At 53.5% G+C, this 16,822-nt stretch overlaps 1 protein-coding gene across 3 annotated transcripts in view; it reads left to right on the forward strand.

Annotated features, from left to right (window-relative positions):
* Positions 1-16,822, forward strand: part of RYR1 (ryanodine receptor 1) — a 148,656-nt gene that overhangs the window by 59,480 nt on the left and 72,354 nt on the right. For all 3 annotated transcript variants that reach the window (XM_054540360.2, XM_063720078.1, XM_063720079.1), the window contains exons 45-64: positions 336-456; positions 551-720; positions 2,212-2,432; positions 2,554-2,644; positions 3,886-4,026; positions 4,415-4,578; positions 4,670-4,748; positions 4,975-5,064; positions 5,474-5,614; positions 5,972-6,046; positions 6,143-6,218; positions 6,496-6,619; positions 7,378-7,493; positions 10,175-10,242; positions 10,337-10,458; positions 11,238-11,287; positions 11,748-11,808; positions 11,921-12,159; positions 14,718-14,799; positions 15,806-15,936. In XM_054540360.2, the coding sequence (XP_054396335.2) occupies positions 336-456; positions 551-720; positions 2,212-2,432; positions 2,554-2,644; positions 3,886-4,026; positions 4,415-4,578; positions 4,670-4,748; positions 4,975-5,064; positions 5,474-5,614; positions 5,972-6,046; positions 6,143-6,218; positions 6,496-6,619; positions 7,378-7,493; positions 10,175-10,242; positions 10,337-10,458; positions 11,238-11,287; positions 11,748-11,808; positions 11,921-12,159; positions 14,718-14,799; positions 15,806-15,936 (2,362 nt within the window). The remainder of the gene's footprint in view (positions 1-335; positions 457-550; positions 721-2,211; positions 2,433-2,553; positions 2,645-3,885; positions 4,027-4,414; positions 4,579-4,669; positions 4,749-4,974; positions 5,065-5,473; positions 5,615-5,971; positions 6,047-6,142; positions 6,219-6,495; positions 6,620-7,377; positions 7,494-10,174; positions 10,243-10,336; positions 10,459-11,237; positions 11,288-11,747; positions 11,809-11,920; positions 12,160-14,717; positions 14,800-15,805; positions 15,937-16,822) is intronic.

Consider the following 16,822-nt stretch of genomic DNA (forward strand, 5'->3'; position numbering starts at 1 on the left):
CTGGGATGGGGGAGCACAGGAAGAGGGGTTGGGGCTGGGATGGCGGGGCACATGGAGAGGACTCAGGATGGGGATGGGGGACACAGGGAGAGGGGTCGGGGCCAGGATGAGGGGTCGCAGGGAGAGGGGTCAGGATGAGGTTGGGGGGAACAAGGAGAGAGGTCGGGACTGGGGTCGGGGGGCACAGGCAGAGGAACGAGGGCTGGAAACTCTAGACAGCCTCCTGAGAAAGAGGCCTGCTCTACCCTCCTGTGTGGTAAGGGAGGGAGCAGAGCAGTCACTGAGTGGGGCACCAGCGCCTGATGAGTGCCCCTCTCCCTCCCCCCATTCCCCAGCTAATCCAAGCCGGCAAGGGTGAGGCCCTGCGGATCCGCGCCATCCTCCGCTCCCTTGTGCCCTTGGAGGACCTTGTGGGCATCATCAGCCTCCCACTGCAGATTCCCACCCTGGGCAAAGGTGCGGAGGGCATGGAACTTGGCAAAGGAGTGATGCTGGGGAGGGAGCCGCTGGGTCCTCAGGACATCCCCGAACCCACCCTCCCTGCCTGCAGACGGGGCTCTGGTGCAGCCAAAGATGTCGGCATCCTTCGTGCCGGACCACAAGGCGTCCATGGTGCTTTTCCTGGACCGTGTATATGGCATCGAGAACCAGGACTTCTTGCTGCACGTGCTGGACGTGGGGTTCCTGCCCGACATGAGGGCAGCCGCCTCGCTGGACACGGTGAGCAGCCCTGCCCAGCCTGGCCACCCTCCCTACCTCCACAGAGGGACAGGAGATGGGTCACGGTAGAGCAGCAGCAGCTGCTTTTGTTTTTCTTGGGATTGTGGACATATCATAATCCCCAATAACATCATCAAGATAGAAAATGAAATCCAAGAAACACTGAATTCCGATGAAGGGTGAGTAGGAATCTCCATGACCTCCAGTTATAAGAAATCATCATTTGAGGCCAGGCATGGTGACTCGCGCCTGTAATCCCAGCACTTTGGGGGGCCGAGGCAAGCGGATCACAAGGTCAGGAGTTTGAGACCAGCCTGACCAACATGGTGAAACCGCATCTCTACTAAAAATACAAAAATTAGCCAGGTGTGGTGGCGCACACTTGTAATCCCAGCTATTCAGGAGGCTGAGGCAGGAGAATCACTTGAACCGGGGAGGCAGAGATTGCGGTGAGCCAAGATCGTGCCGCTGCACTCCAGCCTGGCGATAGAGCGAGACTCCATCTCAAAAAAAAAAATGTGTTCGCAGTATTGGTTTGGCACTGTGGACACACAGAACTCTGTACAGAAACAGCAGTAACAGAAGGGTGACAGGGCAAAGATGAGCACTGAGAAGTGACCACCGATTTAGCAAAGTCAAGGTCACTGGAAATGGGGATGAGCAGTTTCAGCAGGGGACAGAAGCCTTCCCAGAGAGGGTTTAAGAGAACCTGGGGCTGCGCATGGTGGCTCACCCCTGTAATAACATTGGGAGGCCGAGGCGGGCAGGTCGCTTGAAGCCAGGATTTCGAGACCAGCCTGGGCAACATGGAGAGATCCTGTCTCTACAAAAAACTTTAAATAGCCAGGCATGGTGGTGCACACCTGTAGTCCCCTCTACTAGAGAGGCTGAGGTGGGAGAATCACTTGAGGGACAGACATTGAGGCTGCAGTGAACCGTGATTACACCGCTGCATTCCAGCCTGGGCAACAGAGCGAGAACTTATCTCAAAAAAAAGAAAAATAAATTAGCCAGGCATGGAGGTGCGTCCCTGTAGTCCTAGCTACTAGGGAGGCTGAGGCAGGAGGATCACTTGAGCCCAGGAATTCGAGGCTGCAGGGAGCTATGATTGCACCACTGCACTCCAGCCTGGGCGACAGAGACCCCTGTCTCTAACAGATGAAAAAGAATGTATTACAGGAAGAAAGGTGAGGGTTAGAGAGGAGACAAGCATGCAGACCATCGATATTTACAGAAGAGCCAAATCTGTAATGGGGTTCATTAATCTCATCGACCAGTTGTGCGTGTTTGAAATTTTGCATAATCCAAAGTAGTAAGCGGTGGGGTGGGGGCTGTGGGCGTAGGGTGGGAAGAGGGTGGTGGAGATTGGGAGGAGCAGATTTTGGGGGAGTGATCAGAAGCCTGGATCCTTTGGCCAGAGTCGCTCAGGACAGGTGCCAGAGCAGCCCCAGGGGTGTGCAGCTGGCCTGATGTCCTCACTCTACGCCCTAGGCCACTTTCAGCACCACCGAGATGGCGCTGGCGCTGAACCGCTACCTGTGCCTGGCCGTGCTGCCGCTCATCACCAAGTGTGCGCCGCTCTTTGCGGGCACAGAACACCGCGCCATCATGGTGGACTCTATGCTGCATACCGTGTACCGCCTGTCTCGGGGTCGTTCGCTCACCAAGGCGCAGCGTGACGTCATCGAGGACTGCCTCATGTCGCTCTGCAGGTGGCGCGGGGCGGGCCTCGGGGCGGGGCGGGGGCAGGGGGCAGGGGGCAGGGGGCAGGGGGCAGGGGGCAGCCGAGCGGCCCTGGACTGGGGGTTCCACATCCTATGCATGGTCCCGCAGGTACATCCGGCCGTCGATGCTGCAGCACCTGCTGCGGCGCCTGGTGTTCGACGTGCCCATCCTCAACGAGTTCGCCAAGATGCCACTCAAGGTGAGGGCAAGCGCTTTTTAGCATCTCGTTTCCAGGCCGCACCCACTGGTTTGCTCTTCCCTCCTACTGCGGGGCTCATTTGTGTCGGCACTGCCCAGCCCAATTAACCTGCTCTAGTTAGGGCGGTGTCCCCATAGAAATCTCTTAGCATCCTTATTTGCATACTAGGATTCCCAGAACATTCACTTTGCTTCATTGATGCCTCTAGCGTTCCCTAATTAGCATTTAATTTGCTTAACAGTGAGCCAGCCCCCGCTTCAATTAGCATATATTTGCATGGAGCACACCACTTTCCTTAATTAGCATGTTTATTTGCATGCCTGGACCACCAGACTTCCACTATTCAAATGAGTGCATTTATTTGAATAAACATTATCACAGCTATTCTGAATATTTGCACACTGTCTCTCATTTTTTCATTTGCATGCTAATTTGCATAAAGAGATACCCCCAACTCAGATATCTTGACTATTTTGCATAATACATCGAAATCAGCTCCCATTTCAAATTTGCATTTTAGCCAGGCGCGGTGGCTCACGCCTGTAATCCCAACACTTTGGGAGGCCGAGGTGGGCAGATCACTTGAGGTCAGGAGTTGGAGACCAGCCTGGCCAACATGGCGAAACCCCATCTCTACTAAAAATACAAAAATGAGCCGGGCATAGTGGAGCACACCTGTAATCCCAGCTACTCTGGAGGCTGAGGCTGGAGAATTGCTTGAGCCTGGGAGGCGGAGGTTGCAGTGAGCCGAGATTGTGCCACTGCACTCCAGCCTGGTCCACAGAGTGAGACTCCACCTCAAAAAAAAAATTTGCATTTTGGATAGTGGAGGCCCTCTTCCCAATTACCATATATTTGCATGGGGTGCAGCCTTTGTTTCTACTTGGTATGTTAATTTGCATAAGCACAGATTGCTGCATCCATATGCCCATTTACTCACTACATACCCATGGATTAATATTAGCATGCTTATTTGTGTAAAGCAATACCAGACACAACCAGCTCTAGTTTAATGCCCATTTTAACTCTAAATTAAGAATGCTAAATTTGCATACTAAGCTGTCTAGGACCACTCCTCAATAAACATACCATTTCTTCCCTTATTAGCATATCATTTGCATAACCCACACCTCCTTCATAATTTAAAAGCACTGGCATGCCTGTGTCTCTCTGGGCCTTCATCTGTCTGCCATTTGCTGGTGCCCCCCTCATTTGTGTGTCCCCCTCTTGTTCCCACCCAGCTCCTCACCAACCACTATGAGCGCTGTTGGAAGTACTACTGCCTACCCACAGGCTGGGCCAACTTCGGGGTCACCTCGGAGGAGGAGCTGCACCTCACGCGGAAACTCTTCTGGGGCATCTTTGACTCTCTGGCCCATAAGGTCTGGGCAGCAGGGAGCCCCAAAATGGCCTATGTGGAGGGTTTGGGGCCCAAAACTGGGGGTCCAGAGTGAAATCCCCCAATTTTGGGGGGTTCAAGGACGAGAAGGTTCTGCATGTTTGGATCTAGGAGGATCTACGGGTTGAGGTTTCAATTTGGAGGTTATGAAAGAGGGGGTGGACCTCTAGTTTGGGAGCTTGGAGAGGGCAATATGGGGATGATTTGAGCGTACAGTTGGGACTGAGATTTGGGTTTTAAGGAGAGGAACCATAATTCAGGTTTGGGGGTTCAGGGAGGAGGGCTGATGATTGCAATGTGTGAGTTTGAGGTCCTGGGGGTCAGTAAGGCTTATAGTGACCTCCTACCCCTGCTCCACCTGGCTTTCCCAGAAATACGACCCGGAGCTTTACCGCATGGCCATGCCTTGTCTGTGCGCCATCGCTGGGGCTCTGCCCCCCGACTATGTGGATGCCTCATACTCATCTAAAGCAGAGAAAAAGGCCACAGTGGATGCTGAAGGCAACTTTGATCCCCGGCCTGTGGAGACCCTCAAGTGAGGCCTGGGGGCTGGGAGACAGAGAGGAAGATTTCAGGGGTGGAGGGAACCCCAGCTCCAACATCTGCTGACCCTATGCCCCCAACAGTGTGATCATCCCGGAGAAGCTGGACTCCTTCATTAACAAGTTTGCAGAGTACACACATGAGAAGTGGGCCTTCGACAAGGTTGGCCTCAGGGTCCTCCTATCCAAGAAACCCTCAAGACCCCAGCTTTCCCCCGACCTGGTTCTTCCCTAAGGCCCCAGATCTCCCTGAGACCCCCCAGCCTTCCCTAAGACCCTTAGCTTGTTCTGGGACCCCCCAGGATTCTCTGTCCTTGACTCCTCCAGGGTCCCCCCTGTGTGTCCCCAACTGCTGCCTCTACCTCACCCTGCCTCCCCTCCATCTCTAGATCCAGAACAACTGGTCCTATGGAGAGAACATAGATGAGGAGCTGAAGACCCACCCCATGCTGAGGCCCTACAAGACCTTTTCAGAGAAGGTGACCAGGCCTTGGGGCCCAGCATTGGGGGTCAAAATGAAACCCCCAAATTTGAGGATTCGGGGAGGAGTGAGGCAATTTCACTGTTTGCATCTAGGTGGATCTGTGGGTTAGGTCTCCCCATTCATGGACTTTGCCTTCTCTCAAACTTGGTAGAGCAGGTAGAGACTCCGAGAGAGTGGGTTTGATTCCGTGGCTGTAGTAAGACTTCTCGGAGACTCGAGTGTCTAATGGGATAAGGAGATTGGGTTTGGGAGGCTCTGTTGTTACAGAGCAGGTAAGAGACTTGAGTTGGAATCCAGACTGGACCATTGCCTAGCCACATGGTCAGAGGTTTCTCCTTTGGGGTCCTTCCTCCACCCCTCTCTCATCCCATTCCACCAACTCCCCACCCTCCTGTCCACCCCAGGACAAAGAGATTTACCGCTGGCCCATCAAGGAGTCCCTGAAGGCCATGATTGCCTGGGAATGGACAATAGAGAAGGCCAGGGAGGGTGAGGAGGAGAAGACGGAAAAGAAAAAAACGAGGAAGATATCACAAAGTGCCCAGGTGAAGGCGGGGCCTGGGCGGAGGGCAGGGGCACGAGGGGGGGGAGGGTCTAGAACAAGGGGCATGGACAGACAGGGAAGGGATGGAGAGGAGAGGGGCCCAGGGAGGTAGGTGGGGCAAGAGGGGTGCAGAAACCTGAGATCTGGGAAAGGAGAGGGCGGGGATCTGAAGAACTGCAAAGGGCAGAGGAGAGAAGGATGGGGTGGTTTAGAGACAGGGCCTTAAGCAGAGGACATGGGGCCTTGAGCTAGGCGAGGGCGGAAGGGATAGAATGGACTAGTGGGGCCTGGGGAGGGGCTGGCCTGGGCTTCTTGCTAGCCCATCAGCCCACCTCCCATCTTCCCCTTGTCCTCTCAGACCTACGATCCTCGAGAAGGCTACAACCCTCAGCCCCCCGACCTTAGCGCTGTTACGCTGTCCCGGGAGCTGCAGGTAAGAGCCCTGATCCTTTTGGGGGGACATGGGGTGTCTTTGGGGGGGGGGCTGGCATCCTCTGAATCTAGCCCTTGACTCTGCATCCACTCCCAGGCCATGGCAGAACAACTGGCAGAAAATTACCACAACACTTGGGGACGGAAGAAGAAGCAGGAGCTGGAAGCCAAAGGTGAGGGCGCCCATGCCGCCCCCACGCGACACCTGTGGATTCACCGTGTGGTTTTGCTGATTGCCTTCATGCCCCTGAAACTCAGTTTCTCCATCTGTAGATGGGAATAATAACAGCGTTTACCACCGTGGGGTAATGAGATGAGCACCAGCAAGCAATGTCACCGTTATTCGTTATCTTCATCTTTATTACCATAATAACGCATGCCGGGCACTGCAGGAACCACTTCGGTTAGAGTCTTCCCCAGAGCCCTGATTTCTGGTCTTTGCCTCCCCAGGTGGTGGGACCCACCCCTTGCTGGTCCCCTACGACACGCTCACGGCCAAGGAGAAGGCACGAGATCGAGAGAAGGCCCAGGAGCTGCTGAAATTCCTGCAGATGAATGGCTACGCGGTTACAAGGCACGCGGGTTGGGACACCCGCGGAAGAGCAGCAGGCGGAACCCACCCGGCAAAGGCTGGGAGGGGCGGGGCCACAGAGGGGTGGAACCGAGAGGAGCTGGGCCTGGGGAGCAAAGATGGAACCAGAGGGGAGGAGCTAAGGGAGTGGGGCCTGGGCACAGAGGCGGGGCCAGATGGGGAGGAGTTCGAAATGGGCGGGGCTTAAGAAGCACAGTGGGGACCAGACAGGAGAGGAGGAAGAGAAGGGCGGGGCCCAGGGAGCAGAGGCGGGCCAGAGAGTGGAGGAGACTGAGAGGGGCGGGGACCGGTGATTGGAGGCGGGACCAAAGAGGAGAGAAGGCTGAAAAGGGTGGGGCCCGGGGAACAGAGGTAGGGCCAGAGGAAGAGGCTGAGAGGGGCGGGGGCTGGGGAGCACAGGCGGGGCCAGAGAGGTGGGGGAGGTACAGAGGGGCGGGGACTGGTTAGTGGAGGCGGGACCAAAAAGGAGAGAAGGGCTGAGAAGGGCAGGGCCCGGGGCACAGAGGTGGGGCCAAAGGGGAGGAGGCTGAGAGGGGCGGGGGCTGGGGAGCAGAGGCGGGGCCAGAGCGGGGAGAAGGCTAAGTGGGGTGGGGCATGGGGGGCTCAGAGTGGAGCCCCGACCTTGGGTGAAGCCAAAGCTGATACAGACGGGGCCAGCAGGAGCACAGGCGGACCTGAGAAGGGTGGGAAACTGTAGGGCCGACGTCTAGGCTGATCCTTCTCTCCACATCTCCATGCAGAGGCCTTAAGGACATGGAACTGGACTCGTCTTCCATTGAAAAGCGGTTTGCCTTTGGCTTCCTGCAGCAGCTGCTGCGCTGGATGGACATTTCTCAGGAGTTCATTGCCCACCTGGGTACGGAGAAATCCCCCCCTCTTATGCCCGCCCCATCTGCAGACACCAGTTCTGCAGACCAGACTCATCTAGGACACCTGTTCATGCACTCAATCCGTCCTCCCCTTATCTGATGTTTATTGAGCTTCTACTATGTGCCAGACACTGTTCTAGATGCTGGGGTACAGCAGTGAAGATGACAAATGACCCCTGCTCTCCTGCAACTACTCCTGTGTTGGATTCAGGAAATTAGCATCATAAATAACTAAATCGTTTAGTGTTAGAAGGTGATCAGTGTTATGGGAAGAAGAAAACAATAGAGCCAGGTAGAGGGGATTGGGACTGTGGAGCCAGTTGTAATTTTATTTTATTTCATTTTATTTTATTTTATTTTTATTTTTTATTTTATTTATTTATTTATTTTTGAGACGGAGTGTCACTCTTGCTGCCCAGGCTGGAGTGCAGTGGCACAGTCTCCGCTCACTGCAACCTCTGCTTTCTGGTTTCAAGCGATTCTCCTGCCTCAGCCTCCTGAGTAGCTGGGACCACAGGCACGGGCGCCACCACACCCAGCTAATTTTTGTATTTTTAGTAGAGACAGGGTTTCACCATGTTGGCCAGGATGGTCTCGATCTCTTGACCTCGTGATCTGCCGCCTCGGCCTCCGAAAGTGCTGGGATTAAAGGCGTAAGCCACCGCGCCCAGCTTGCCAGTTGTAATGTTAAATAGGGTGTTCCAGAAAGACTTTGATGAGAATGTGACATCTGTGAAGGAGGTAAGAGAGGAGCTGTGTGGACCTCTGGGGGACATCTGTTCCTTGCAGGCAAAGGAACAGCGAGTGCAGAGGCCCTGAGAGGTCCCTGGTGTGAGTGTCAGGATGCCCTGTAGCTGAAGCAGAGTCATCGAGGGGGACAGTGAGATAAACGAGGTCACAGAGGTGACTGGGGCAGATCATGCAGGGCTTTGCAAGCTGTGATGAGGACTTCGACCTTACCTGGGGTGAGATGGAGTTGGGGGTTGGGGGCTGAGCCGAGGAGGGCCGTGAACCATAATTCTGGTGTTCACAGGGTCCCTCTGGCTTGACTGGGGTGGGGACAAGAGCCGAAAAGGGTGAGAACTGGGCCAATTTCTGGATCTATTTTGAAGGCTGAGGCTGTTGGGGTGCCCCCAATGCCTCTTATAGGCCAGTAAGAATTACAGCTAGGCCCTACAATCCCCTCCAGTTACCCCTAGAGACCCCGCCAGCATTCCCCTTGAGAGCTACCCTCAGGAACCCCCAAATTCCCTCCAGGTGAATGGCAGAGCAGGATTCGCTGTCACATCTCACCTCAAAGCCTGCCTGCTGAGCTTCAGTGCTGCACATCCCCTTGAGAATTCCCTTCCCTCTCTAGACCTCAGTTTCCTCGCCTGTGACATAGGCATATGTTCCCCGTAACTAGCCATGGTTCTGTCACTTACTGGGTGACCTGGGGTTAGTTACTTCACCTGAGTTTCCTCATCTGAAAAATGGGGGCTGGGAACCAACTGCACAGACCTCCAAGTTGTAAAGAGACTGTGTGAGGATGACACGTCTCACAGTGCCAAGGACATAGCAAGTGTTTAATAATTGGAGCCAGTATTATTATTATTATTATTATTATTTTTTTTTTTTTTTGAGACAGAGTCTTGCTCTGTCACCCAGGCTGGAGTGCACTGCACTCGGCTCACTGCAAACTCTGCCTCCCGGGTTCACACCATTCTCCTGCCTCAGCCTCCTGAGTAGCTGGGACTACAGGCGCCCGCCACCACGCCTGGCTAATTTTTTGTGTTTGTATTTTTAGTAGAGACGGGGTTTCACCATGTTGGCCAGGATGGTCTCAATCTCCTGACCTCGTGATCCACCCGCCTCGGCCTCCCAAAGTGCTGGGATTACAGGCGTGAGCCACCGCGCCCGGCCCAGTATTATTATTTTAATAGTATCAGTTATGACTATCACCATTATTATTGTTTGAAATTTATTTCCATTTTAAAATTAACTCTAATTTGTTTACATTGACTTCTTGTTTCATTTGGTCCATTCATTCATTCATTGCAGAGTAACTCAGTGCCATGTATTCAAGTTCAGAATGAAAAGCACTTACGGTGGGTGAGGAAGGGCATGGTCCATGACCTTAACCCATTCCAGTTTGTTTTCCCCATTGTCAGCTTCAGAAAGGGTTTACTGTCAGCTTCAGAAAGGGTTTGATCGAGGAGTTGCCAGCTTCAAGAAGGATTTGATCAAGAAGTTGGGGGAAAGCACTTTGGGAGGTTGAGGCGGGTGGATTACCTGAGGTCAGAAGTTTGAGACCAGCCTGGACAACATGGTGAAACCTTGGCTGTACTAAAAATACAAAAATTAGCTTGGTGTGTGAGAGCATGCCTGTAATCCCAGCTACTTGGGAGGCTGAGTCAGGAGAATCGCTTGAACTCAGGAGGCAGAGAGTTCAGTGAGCCGAGGTCGTGCCATTGCACTCCAGTCTGGGCAACAAGAAAAAAAAAAAAAGGAGTTGGGGGAATCAGATGAAAGGTAGGAGAAAGGTTTATCTCAAAGCCAACACAAATGACTTCATACCAATACTTTATCCCCCATCATTTCCCAACTCTGCTCCCAGCATCCTTCCCACAGAACACCCTGGGTTCCCCAGCCTTGAACCCACTGTGAAGCCTATCTGCCCTCCCTACAGAGGCTGTGGTCAGCAGTGGGCGAGTGGAAAAGTCCCCACATGAACAGGAGATTAAATTCTTTGCCAAGGTGAGAGGTGGGCTTAGAAGCTGGAGGGGGCTGGGGACTCATAGGCTCTCCCCACTCCTCACCGGACCCTTTATCTCCCCCCCACCATCTCCAGATCCTGCTCCCTTTGATCAACCAGTACTTCACCAACCACTGCCTCTATTTCTTGTCCACTCCGGCTAAAGTGCTGGGCAGTGGCGGCCACGCCTCCAACAAGGAGAAGGAAATGATCACCAGGTGGGCCGCCTGTGACCCTGGACCCAGCCCCCTGACCTCACAGGATTGTAATCCTTTGCCCATGGAGGCTCTGTCCTGGGTGCTGGGTGTTGGGTACTGACCATCTCCTGCAAAGGCGATTGAAGGGTGACCAGCCATCCTAGTGTACCCGGGACTGAAGGGTTTCCCAGGATGTGGGACTCTCAGGCAACTTGGGACAAATCGATCACCCTGTCCAGGAAGGCCAACTCAAGGCCGGGCGTGGTGGCTCACGCCTGTAATTCCAACACTTTGGGAAGCTGAGCTGGGAAGATCACTTGAAGCCAGGAGTTTGAGGCCAGCCTGGGCAACATACTGAGACCCCATTTCTACAAAAAATACAAAAATTAGCCGGGCTTGGTGGCGCATGCCTGTAGTCCCAGCTACTCAGGAGGCTGAGGCGGGAGGATTGCTTGAACCCAGGAGCTGGAGGCTGCAGGGAGCTGGGATCGCGCCACTGCACTCCAGCCTGGGTGACAGAGCAAGACCCTGTCTCAAAAAAATAAACAAACAAAGAATAATAAGAAAGGCTGACTCGCCCCTCACCTCCCCAGCATCCCAGTTACTGCCTGTGACTTTCCAGCTTGCCCATCTCCCTGCCCCTTCCCATCCCTGCTGTCTCTATCATTTGGCCCCCCTCCTGGTTCCTCTCTCCTTGTCTTCTCTGTCCCTGTCTCCTCTAATTGGGTCACGCTGTCCTCGTCTACTTGGCCTCCTCACTTGCTGTTTCTCCTGCCTTCTGTCCCCTTCTCTTTCTTCAGCCTCTTCTGCAAACTTGCTGCTCTTGTCCGCCACCGAGTCTCTCTCTTTGGTAAGTGGCTCCACACCTTCGGTCTTCCTCCCTAATGTTTCTCTTCCCCACCCTGAAGAAATAGCTCCCAGGTTCTGCCTTAATTTGAACAACCTTTGTTGTGTTCTTCCTCTGGACCCGGAGACATGCACCAGGTAGCCCGGGGGCAGGGCAGTGACTGAGACGCCCTGGGCCTGCCCTCAATGGAGCTCCCAGGCCAGTGGGAGAGACAGACCTATCTCCAGACAACGACAGCGCAGTGGGGTCAGGGCTGGGCAAGAGGAAGGCCAGGAGAGTGGTTGGGCTGGGGAGGAGGGAAGTTTGGAGGTGCTGTAGGAGTCTGGGGGGGTAGGGGTGCAGTAGCATTCCAACTTAGCCCGCAGGTAGCCTCAGGAAGAGAGCGGTTGGGGTGGATGTAGAGGGAGGCACTGTCCTCTGTCCTCTTAGCCATGGCATCCCCCGGCCCATCTTCCTCTCCCAGGGACGGACGCCCCGGCTGTGGTCAACTGTCTTCACATCTTGGCCCGTTCCCTGGATGCCAGGTAGGGCCATGGGCAGTGGCGCCCACTCCCACCATCATCGGGCCCCCACCCCAACCCCTGGTCTCCTAGACTCTCCGATTCCAGAGCTGGTGTTCCCCTGCTGCCCGTCTAGGACAGTGATGAAGTCAGGCCCTGAGATCGTGAAGGCTGGCCTCCGCTCCTTCTTTGAGAGTGCCTCGGAGGACATCGAGAAGATGGTGGAGAACCTGCGGCTGGGCAAGGTGTCGCAGGCGCGCACCCAGGTGAAAGGCGTGGGCCAGAACCTCACCTACACCACCGTGGCGCTGCTGCCGGTCCTCACCACCCTCTTCCAGCACATCGCCCAGCACCAGTTCGGAGATGACGTCATCCGTAAGGGCGCCTGACCCAAGGGCAGGTTGTGGGGAGTCAGTGTGGCCAACACCAGCCATCCGGGTGCCTGTGAGAGTCCCTGGGTGTTTGAGTGTGTGGATTTCTTGCTGTAAGCAAAGCATGCAGTCAGTCCCTTGGCAGGTGGCAAATGAGTTAATGAGGACGCGAGCTCAGCAGCTCTAACAAAAGACCCTAAGTGGACTGGCGCAGCGACTGACGCCTGTAATCCCAGCACTTTGGGAGGCTGAGGCAGGAGGACCGCTTGAGCTCAGGAGTTCCAGACCAGCCTGGGCAACATAGCGAGGCCCCGTCTCTATTAAAAAAAAAAATTTAAAGATTAGCCAAGCATGGAGGCACATGCCTGTAATCCCAGCTACTGGGGGGGCTGACGAGGGAGGCTCACTTGAGTCCAAGAGTTGGAGGCTGCAGTGGGCTATGATCATACCACTGCACTCCAGCCTGGACAACAGATCAAAATTCTGTGTCTAAAATAAAGAAAGAATAAAATAGGGTCCTTGATGTTAAAAAAGAGAGTCTATTGATAAAGGTTAGGAAAAGTAGCACTTGGCCGAGCACAGTGGCTCACGCCTGTAATCCCAGCACTTTGGGAGGCCAAGGCAGACAGATCACCTGAGCTCAGGAGTTCAAGACCAGCCTGGCCAACATGATGAAACCTTGTCTCTACTAAAATACAAAAATTAGCCAGGCATGGTGGTGGTCACCTATAATCCCAGCTACTTGGGAGGCTGAGGCAGGAGAATTGCTTGAACTCAGGAGGCGGAGGTTGCAGTGAGCCGAGATCGTGCCATTGCACTCCAGCCTGGGCAACAGAGCGAGACTCCATCTCAAAAGAAAAGAAAAGAAAAGAAAAGTAGCAGTTGATGGCCAGCCACAGTGACTCATACCTGTAATTCCAGCACTTTGGGAGGCCAAGGTAGGAAGATCTCTTGAGCTTAGGATTTCAAGACCAACCTGGGCAACATAGCAAAACCCCATCTTAAAAAAAGAAGAAAAGAAAAGTAGCCCCTGGATAGGGTTCTTCTCCCATCTAACTTTGTATTTTGAAATTTTCAAAACATACAGGAATGTGGAAAGAAGAAAATTGTTGGCTGGGCATGGTGGCTCACGCCTGTAGTCCCAGCTACTTGGGAGGCTGAGGCACAAGGACTGCTTGAATCTGGGAGGTGGAGGTTGCAGTGAGCTGAGATTGCACCACTGCACTCCAGCTTGGGAGATAGAGCAAGACTCCATCTCAAAAAAAAAAAAAAAAAAAAGAAGAAGAAGAAAATTGTTAACAATTTGCCCCGTGTGCTTACCCTTCACTGTATGGTTGAAAGTATTTACAGTTTTTTTGTTGAACTTTTGGGTGTAAGTTGCACACACCAGGGTAACCTCATCCCTTAATGTTCATCACCTGGCTTTCCCAGAATAGGAACCTTCTCTTGTGTAACCACGATATCATTATCACACCTAACCTAACCATATTTAAATTTCCCTGATTACCCACAAAATGTCTTTGATTTTTTTAAAAAAAATTCAGAATCCAGTCAAGTTTCTCCTGTTGCATTTGGTGGTTGTGTCTCTGTAGTGTCTTTAAAATCTAGAATAGCCCCGCCCTCTTTTTGCCTCATGATGAGCTTCTTAACTTGGCCTTCTGGAGGGCATGTGGTTAACCTAAAATTGATCTGGGCGCAGTGGCTCACACCTGTAATCCCAGCACTTTGGGAGGCCAAGGTGGGCAAATCACTTGAGACCAGGAGTTTGAGATCAGCCTGGGCAACATACTGAGACCCCATCTCTAAAAAAAAATTTTTTTTTTTATTTTAATTTTTTTTTTTGAGACGGAGTCTCGGTCTGTCACCTAGGCTGGAGTGCAGTGGCACAATCTCGGCTCACTGCAACCTCTGCCTCCCGGGTTCGAGCGATTCTCCTGCCTCAGCCTTCCAAGTAGCTGGGATTACAGGCATTCACCACCACACTCAGATAATTTTTGTATTTTTAGTAGAGACAGGGTTTCACCATGTTGCCCAGGCTGGTCTCGAACTCCTGACCTCAGGTGATCCACCCACCTCAGCCTCCAAAGTGCTGGGATTACAGGCGTGAGCCTCTGTGCCAACCCTAAAAATATATACATTTTAAATAAAATGAAAAAGACAGCCTAAAATTGCAGCAATATTGCAGGTCTGTTTGCATTTTTCTGGAGGAAGTACCCCTCACTTTCATTATAGAGGGCCATGAGTCCTCTCCACGGAAGAAACAACATCTAGCGTTTATTGAGTGCCTACTGTGTGCCCTCGCTTTCCAAGTAGTAACTCATTTGATACTCACAACCACCCCGTGAGGAAGGTACTATAACTATCCCCATGTTACAGGTAGGGAAGCTGAGGCTGAGAGAGAGTTGGTAACTTGCTCAAGTCACAAGACTCTTATACGGAAGGCTGGCTGTACATCTGCTTGCTCTTCCCCACTGCGTGGGCCTATTTGGAGACAAGGGAGGTAGGGTGGGGAGGGTTTGTCTTGTGAGCGCATCCCGCAGCCTCGCCCCCTGTCTCCCTCAGTGGACGACGTCCAGGTCTCTTGCTACCGAACGCTGTGCAGTATCTACTCCCTGGGAACCACCAAGAACACTTATGTGGAAAAGTAAGGAGAGAGAGCCATCGTTTGGGGCTGAGTGGGGCTGGAAGAGAAGGGAAGGGAGGGAGCAGGGGAAGAAGATGGGGTGGGTGAAAAGCAGGGTAGATGTTAAGAATTTTCCCGCACACGGCGGCAGCCGCAGTTCCCCACGGCAGCCGCGTGACGGCGCTCAGGGACAGGTCAGCCACGGAGGTAGAGCCGCCAGGTCTGGGGCCGTGAAGCAGGCGGGCCTCGCTGGGGAAGAAGGGGAGGCGCAGACCACAGGGGCTGCACACAGGAGCCACGCAACACTGGGGTCCCTGGGGAGGGCCCCTGGCAGTGGCCACGTGACCGCTTCTGAGCTGAGATTACTGATACAGCAAGAGCGGGGCTGAGGCTGTTTCCACCAGCTCTGAAGTTATTCAGATTTCAAGTGACACCAGCGGTGCGCGGTGGCTCACACCTGTGAGCACTTTGGGAGGCTGAGGCGGGAAGATCACTTGAGCTCAGGAGTTTGAGACCAGCCTGGGCAACATAGTGAGACTCCATCTCTACAAAAAAAATTTTTTTTAATTAGCCTGGTGTGGTGTGGTGTGGTGTGGTGTGGTGGCGCTGGTGCCTGTAAATCCAGCTACTCCTAAGGCTGAGATGGGGGGATTGCTTGAGCTGAGGAATTTGAGACCAGCCTGAGCAGCACAGTGAGACTGCATCTCTACAAAAACGACTTTTTTTAAAACTAGCTAGGCATGGTATGGTGTGTGCCTGTAATCCCAGCGACTCAGGAGGCTGAGGTGAGAGGATCACTTGAGCCCAGGAATTTGAGGTTGCAGTGAGCCGAGATCAGGCCACTGCACTGCAGCCTGAGTGACAGAGCGAGACCTTGTCTTAAAAAACAAAACAAGTGGCACACATGGATGAATGGCAGCTCTGTCCCAAAGGGTTCTCGGAGGAGCCATTTCTATGTAGATGGGGCTGGGACCCAGGACCCCAAAGAGGGGGACACGTGGCAGCTAAACACAGCCCCCTCTTCCAGGCTTCGGCCAGCCCTCGGGGAGTGCCTGGCCCGTCTGGCAGCAGCCATGCCAGTGGCGTTCCTGGAGCCGCAGCTGAACGAGTACAACGCCTGCTCCGTGTACACCACCAAGTCTCCGCGGGAGCGGGCCAGTAAGCTGTGTGGGGCTGGAGCAGTGTCAGGAGTCCGGATCTCCCCAGCACAGGGCCTTGGGGAGAGCCTAATTTGGGGGTAGTGTGGCTGGGCTGGGCTGTGAGCGGCTGAGGATTCCCCAGGTTGGGAGTGCCACACATTCAGGAACCCCAGAGTTTATGGTTTGGGGGCATTTCAAGGCGGTTACATGGGGAGAATTAGGAGATTAATTTGATTTTTGAAAACAGAATCTATTGATAAAAGTTAAGAAAAGTAGCACTTGGTGGCCAGGCGCGTGGGTCACACCTGTAATCCCAGCACTTTGGGAGGCCAAGGTAGGAGGATTGCTTGAGTCCAGGAGTTCAAGACCAACCTGGGCAACATAGCAAAACCCCATCCATGGAATTCGGAGCTATGGAATTTATTTTAGTGATGGTGACATTTAAGGGCATCATCAAGCTTGGAGACATAGGGTGAGGGGTATTTGAGCATGAGAGGATTGAGGGAAGGCATGGGTTCATTCATTCATTCAGCAAATATGTATTGAGCAGTTACTATGTATGAGGCGCTGTCCTAGTCACCTGAGGTTCAGCAGTGAACAGATAAAACAGACAAAAATCCCGAGTTCTGGGTCCAGAGGCTAGAATGAGGCGTGGACCTGGGGGGAATATATGCTCCAAGGCAGGAAGCTTGTCTTCTTGGTCAGCTGTGCTCCCAGAATGGCACCTGGCCCAGAGTCAGCAAGTGAGCAAGTGATAGGTTGTCGGTTTCAAGGGACTGAACCGGGTGTGGGATTCAGAGAGATAAGGTGGGGGGACAGATCTCTTTTGGAGTATGCTGTACAGCAGGGGTGAGGGGAATGGGCTTGGGATGTGGGAGATTTTAGGAGGGAAGGTTTCTAGGAGT

This window comes from Pongo abelii, chromosome 20 (assembly GCF_028885655.2).
Source record: "Pongo abelii isolate AG06213 chromosome 20, NHGRI_mPonAbe1-v2.0_pri, whole genome shotgun sequence".
Classification (NCBI taxonomy): domain Eukaryota; kingdom Metazoa; phylum Chordata; class Mammalia; order Primates; family Hominidae; genus Pongo; species Pongo abelii.